The 6508-nt window shown below is 39.7% G+C and overlaps 1 protein-coding gene across 10 annotated transcripts in view; it reads left to right on the top strand.

Moving 5' to 3' along the window:
- The first annotated feature begins 394 nt into the window (after window positions 1–394).
- The window catches only part of ncam1b (neural cell adhesion molecule 1b), a 93811-nt gene continuing 87697 nt past the window's right edge, over window positions 395–6508 (top strand). For 3 of the 10 annotated variants that reach the window (XM_017428332.3, XM_017428330.3, XM_017428338.3), the window contains exon 1: window positions 400–979. In XM_017428332.3, the coding sequence (XP_017283821.1) occupies window positions 928–979 (52 nt within the window). In that variant the 5' untranslated portion in view covers window positions 400–927. Of the gene's footprint in view, window positions 980–6508 lie in introns of all 10 variants that reach the window. The other 7 variants (XM_017428339.3, XM_037981465.1, XM_017428334.3 and 4 more) reach the window with 5 other exon arrangements.

The following is a 6508-nucleotide window of genomic DNA, read 5'->3' as shown; positions in this document are numbered from 1 at the left end:
CTTTTTAAACCTACCTGTGAGACTTCTCAGCCATAGTAATCTATAATTATAAGCACTTAATAATGAACTCAAAAGTATGGGGACACAGGATACAGGCTGGTTTCTGTTTTTTTGGTCCCGGAACTCTTCCTTGGCTGCAAATTTAACTTAGAATAAGTATTTATTAAAGAACACTACTGTTTTTTTGTTTTTGTTTGTTTTGCTCTTTCTTACAGTAGTAGATATGGGTGGTTTGAGATGCAACAAATACAACATCAAAAAATAAAAAAATAAACTGCATGTTACAGCCACCTTAGGTAGGTTTGAGTTAAGCATTCCCCCCACCACCACCCACACAAGCTTCTGATTATATAAAACACACGAACTAGTGTTGTAAAACAGCTTTACACAGTTTAAGTAGGGGTTTTTTTGCGTCTCACATGTGTCACTTGTGTCTCCTTTCAGCACGTGTCAATCAGTGCATTCTCATCACCATAGCCGGGGTTTCCCCATCGCTCCATCACAGCGCTCGTCTCTGAGTGCGGCGGCGGAACTATTTAGCAGGAGAGCCTCGGATTTCGCCTGCCTGCCTGCCTGCCTGCCTGCGCGGAGTGATCCACGCGTGGTGAGAAGGCTCCGCTTGTCAGTCAGACTTTGAACTGTGCACTGGCGCTCATCCTCATCATCACTGGCTCGTCTGTGACCGCTGCATGTCATCAAAGACGCTGCCGCTGACCGACACTTCTTCTTCTTCCTTTTTTTTTTAGTGTTTTTTTTTATTTTTACCTTTCCTCATTTCTAACCGTCGAGCTTCACGTATTAAAGATTAGGATAAACAGTTGCTAAAAGAGGACGGGAAGCCGGGAGCAGCTGTTACGGCAGGGGCAGAGCGGAGATTTAAACGTTAGCTAAAACCGTCCAACGGTCACGTTACTCGGGGAGTTAAAGATGGTCCAGTCCGGGGATGTTTTGTTAGCCCTGCTTCTCGTGGGCTGCGCAGGTAAGACCAAGCTTTTCTTTGTTTTGTTTTTTTAAGACGGACATTGTTGTGTTTATTGCGCTGCTGCGACTATCCCGTGTATTGCCATCCTTTTGAAACCGTGGTCAGGACAGGCAGCCTCCTGCCTCCTCCGCCCGCAGACGCTCTTTCATTTAGCAGGTGCGACGGTGACGGCGCTGCGACTGTCCTTAATTAGCTTATACGGGCGAGCTGTTTGTCAACTAAAGACAGCTCGCTTGCTAATAGGTTTCGGGCGCTATTTTTTTTTTTTTGGCACACGCTGGCAAAACGCAGCTTCTTTTATTATTATTATTATTGCTTTGCGTGAGCAGACTGCGCTGACTTGGCGTTATTGCACGTTGAATGAAAGATGGTGCAGAGTAGCTGGCTTTTTAAAATAGTTGGATGCATGTGAAGAAACGTGGCTGTATTTGTGGTCGTGTGGATGTGGGCCGTCGGTGTATCTCTCTCTCTCTTTGCTCGGATGGGACGTGTTTGTTGTTGATGTGGTNTGTGGGGGGGGGGGGGGGGGGGGGGGGGGGGGGGAGTGATGCTGGGCTTCCTTGTGTTTGCAGACACACACGGACACACGCACGGCAAAAAAGGAAAAGCCTTCTGGGCTGTTGGTGAAACAGTACCGTGCAGCAGCAGGAGACAGAAACAAAAAAATAAAAAAATCGCCTCGCACCTGCCGATGCCCACAGCACGACGCACTGAGGAGGTGGTGCTTGCAGTAGATTCGAACAATATCAGGAGTTTATCGGGGACACTCGTGGGTTATATGTGGCCTCTCTCCGGCACACTCATGCACAGCAAACACAACTTCTACTCTGAATCATCTGTTATGTAATCCGATGCCACGATGCAGGCTTTGAAATGAGATCCTCCAAGTTGTTAAATGCGTCCTTACGTAAGTCTAATTGAGGGAGTTTGGGTGAAATTGCGTTTTAATGACATTTGCACGCACCGCTTCTGATGAACGCCAACATATATATTTATTTTTTTATTATTATTTTTTTGATGTGCGAGGTGCTGGTAGCTCCACCAGGCTCAGGATTTTCCGTGGGTTAGCCTTTTAATCCCTCATGTACAATCCGATGTGAAGGGGTGTTCCTCAGGCAAGAGAGGAAAACGCAGTGGGAGTGGAGCCCTCACTGCATTGTGATGGTAATACATGCCTCCCCTGCATGTTTGGCTCCAAAATATCAAGCCTAAAAAACAAAAAAAATAAATAAAACTACAAGACGTCCTGTGGGATGATAAATTGCCCTTTTTGTATTTTAGTTCAGTCTGTTTCTTGTACTGCTTGTTTCGAAATGCATCTGGCACCAGCTACAACCAAACAGACCCTTTGCAATTCAGTGGCTCCTTGTAAATAGCTTGAGGAGGTATTCCTAAAGGCATTTCGTGCCATTTAAAACAACAACAACAAGCAAACTGCAAAGCTTTAGCTTCTAAAAGGAAAATCAATATTATGTTTAAGCTGAGAGAATGTGTGCTGGAGTTTTGTGACTTGGAAATATACTTTGGTACAAGAACTGTTGATTACCCGAAGGGGATTTTTGGTTTCTAATATTTGTTTCATTTATATTTTATGTTTGGAATTGTGAATGAATATATAGTGGAGTGAATAGTTGTAGTTAGAAATATTGATTTGTTACATTTGGCCACACTGTGGTAATAGTAGCTCAGTTTGTTCATATTTCTGTTCTGCAGGTCGATCTACAGCATAATTAGATTTAAAAGTGGACAATTTACTGTTTGGTTTTAGTTCATTTTAAATGTAAAGATGTGACAATGGTTGACGTTGTAGAGTTAAAATACAAAAATACAATATGGCAATGCCCAAAAAAACATTTTGGCATCAGTTTTTGGACAGTTTAACTGTTTCATTCATTGTTATTTACATTTTTGGTTATTATTCAGGGTATTTGTGTTCTTCACTGTAATTTCTGACTAATACAGAGACTACTGAATTCTTAAAATGATTTGTTTTTCTAGTTGTGATCATGAACATAAATAATTTACACGGAATAGTTGAAGATACCAGGACATGACCTTCTGTCAGGGAGTTTTATGTTCATTTTCGTTCATGTTTCTGTTGCATTCCTTGTGTTGAGTGAGTTCCTTCTGTTTCCATGTTTAATACTGTTAGTTCTTGTCAGTAGTTTTGCTCCCTGTGCCATTATTCACCTGCCCTCAGCTCAGTACCTTCCCCTGTCATGCTGCCACGCCCATCTGCACCTGTTTCTAGTTAGTAATCAGTCATCTGTGTCCACTTCCTCATCAGCCTCAGTCCTTATAATCTGTTCCTCAGCTTCACTTACTCACTGGTTTGTTGTTGCAGGAATACACTGTCTGGGTTTTTCCTTGTTTCTCCTCCTGATTCCCTGAACTTCATGTTTGTAAGTTTGTTTGTTTGTTTGTTTTTGCTGCCACAACAGCCTTTGGTTTCCTTATTAATAAGTTAGTTTATTTTTCAGTTCTTGTTGGTTTGCATTCTGGGTCCAAATCCTCCACCAAACCTGACGCTTTCAGGATGTGCTTTAGGAAAAGCTAAAAATTTTTTTTCAAAATACAGTTTGCAGCATTTGCATTATAGTGATTAAATATACAGCAAATTATAAAGGCTCATATGAAGCTTTAGTAAGTGAATGTAATTAAATTCTAACCTTCATACTGAAGATTGTAGTGCTGTAGTTCCCGTGTGGACAGGAATGAAACCTCTCTCTGTTCCCTGTCTTGTAATCGATCGATCTTTTGACTGATAACTTCCATTTCCAGAAGTAAAACAACATACTGGTTGTCTCTTTTTTCACGTAGTTAAACACAGCCAGAGAGGGAGAAGCAAAATTAGATAAGAAATGAGTTCCAAATGTCCTAAACTTGTGGGACTAATGAATGGGAATAATCTGTGGAGCTTGCCATATGGTTCTTTTGAACAGGAAAATGCAGCTTTGTGCTTTACAGTAGGGTTGGTTTACTAAGTCTGTCTTACATCATCAGTCATGTGATGATGTAGCTGCTCTGTTTATAAAGCAAGATGGAAGCATGGCTGACTGCAGACTGTCTTACAAAATCTCCAGCCTTCCTTACGACTGATTTGGCTTCGCGAGGATAGAAATCCAGCAACTCTGACATGACAAACCCATTATATCAGGGGTAGTTTACATAGTGTGTGCAGCCAGCAGTCGGTTATTTTGACTTTTAGATGGTTCATTTTTCTGGAGGTCAACAGAAATAGATGTATTTTTCTCAAAACAAACAAAAAATGTTTTTTTAATTTGGGTTATTAAATAATAGCTAATCCCTTTTTGAGAACTTGAAAATCAAACATTTTTATTTTAGCAGAATAAATTACTTGATTTCTGCTTTTTTTTTGCTAACCTAATAATTGTTTTTTTATAACTGGGTAACGTTAGTAGTTTTTAATGACACCCGGGGGCGGCATGGGGGAGCAGTGGTTTGTGCTGTTGCCTCACAGCAGGAAAGCTGCAGGATGGCCTTCCAGCCTTACTGTGTGGAGTTTGCATGTTCTCTTTGTGCACACGTGGGTTTTCTCCAGGTACTCCAATTTCCTCCCACAGACCAAAAACCTGCACGTTAGGATCATTGCTAACTAGATAAGAGTGTGAATAGTCATTTGTCTCTATGTGTCCCTGTGATGGACTTGAGATCTGTCCAGAGTGTACCTCTTGCACAATGGCTGCTGGAGATAGACACCAGCTCCCCCACGACACAGAAAGGAAAAAGCGAGTCCAGAAAATGGATGGATGGATGAAATCCTGCAGCATTTTATTGGAGCAAAACAAATTTCAGCTTCCTATTAAAACCATGTAGACGAGGATGTTTATGTGCTGGCTGAGATTGATTAATTCTAAACAAAAGCTGCAACGCTGATGCTGTAAGGTGTATATAAATCAGACTGGCTTTGGACTTCTACTGTCAAGATCTAATTTACAAAACCGTTATAAAACATTTCAACTAAAGGAAATCTATTTGGAAATGTCAGCCAAAGAGATCAAAATTATAAGCCCAAGACCTTTCATGTTCAATTTTGATCATTTTTTATTATATTTCATCTGATAACTAACCCTGACAACATCAAAATATTTAATGAGCTGCTGGGAAGCATTAGAAGATGTTTTTTTGTTTTATCAAAAAGGATTTTGCACTGTAACAAATAACCGAGACGGACAACAATTGCACTGGGACAGTTTAGAGAGACAATCTTCTATTTAGATTTGACAAATCGAGAGGTTTTGTCTGTTTAAACCAAGTTATTCTCTACTGTCAGAATGTTTTATTTTATGTGGGTGAGACTTCCTTAGTTGCTTTCATATCTCTTGCACATGATGTTAACAGTCTCATAAACTCTAAGGTTTTCATGCAGAAGGATGAGAGCGATGTGGAGGTTTCATTCTGGCCAGGACTTGACTCTTTGGTGATGGGTAGTAGAACAGACAGATCCAGGTCTGAGAGAGTTCAGAGGAGATTCATTGCCTAAGGATGCTAAATAGATGACATTACATGCACACGTGACCCTGCGTGGCACTGCAGGAGGAAGATAAACATCCTTTCCTCAGGGTTTGCTGACAGAAGAGATGCTGGCTGTGGGATTTGTGGCTGTTTTTAAGAGACTGGTTTCTGTGGTGATAGGATCCTTTTGCCACACCTTTTGAGGTTTGACTTATCATGTTATGGATTAATAATAATGAAGGTTAATTTAGGACTATGAAATAGATTAAATGCGGTGGGACCCAGTAGGTGATGAGTTTTTGTTTCTATATTATGTGACGAATAAAAACCTGCTTTAAATTGTACTTTTGAGCTGAAGGTTGAGGTCCCAATTTCAAGTCATGCCTGCTTGTTTCGGTTTAAAAAACATTTTAAGATCTTTCACTGTCAGGTAACAATATCTGTGTGTTCTTGTCAATCATCGGAAAAAAAAAATAAAAGAGCCAAACACTGTGAAAACAAGATCCCTTTGGACAAATAATCCTCTGTCAAATCTTCAGACAATTTAAGGTCTCTCATTGCTTTGTAGCTTTTGCTTTTTAGGACTCAAGAACTGCAGAAGTTTTGCAAACTCACACTGTAAAAATAATTAGGGTGGTTTAACTTAAAAATTTAAGTTAAATTGCTGCCTTAAAATTATAAGTGAACTTAACTTAAGAAGCAGCTTTTTTACAAATTTTAAATGAAAGTTATAAAAGCTGTCCAATTGATGATAATTTATTGTTTCAACTTGATACTATGAGTTGAAATGACTCACCATAGAACATTATTCCTTCCAATAAATTAATTACTCTTGTCAAGGAAACTTACAATTATATACTGTAAGAACTCACATTTGTGAGTCCACTCAGTTGTCTAATTAATTACTATTTGTTGTTTGAACTTGATATCCTAAGTTAAAACAACTCACAAAGTTACATTATCCATTCAAGAAAACTAGCTCCTTATTGTCAAAGTAACATACACTTATACATCCTTTCAACTCACATTTTAAAATTAAAATAACTAACT

Source organism: Kryptolebias marmoratus, linkage group LG2, assembly GCF_001649575.2.
Source record: "Kryptolebias marmoratus isolate JLee-2015 linkage group LG2, ASM164957v2, whole genome shotgun sequence".
In the NCBI taxonomy this organism is placed as follows: domain Eukaryota; kingdom Metazoa; phylum Chordata; class Actinopteri; order Cyprinodontiformes; family Rivulidae; genus Kryptolebias; species Kryptolebias marmoratus.
The sequence above is the reverse complement of the archived record's forward strand: the minus strand, read 5'-3'. Positions and strand labels throughout refer to the sequence as shown.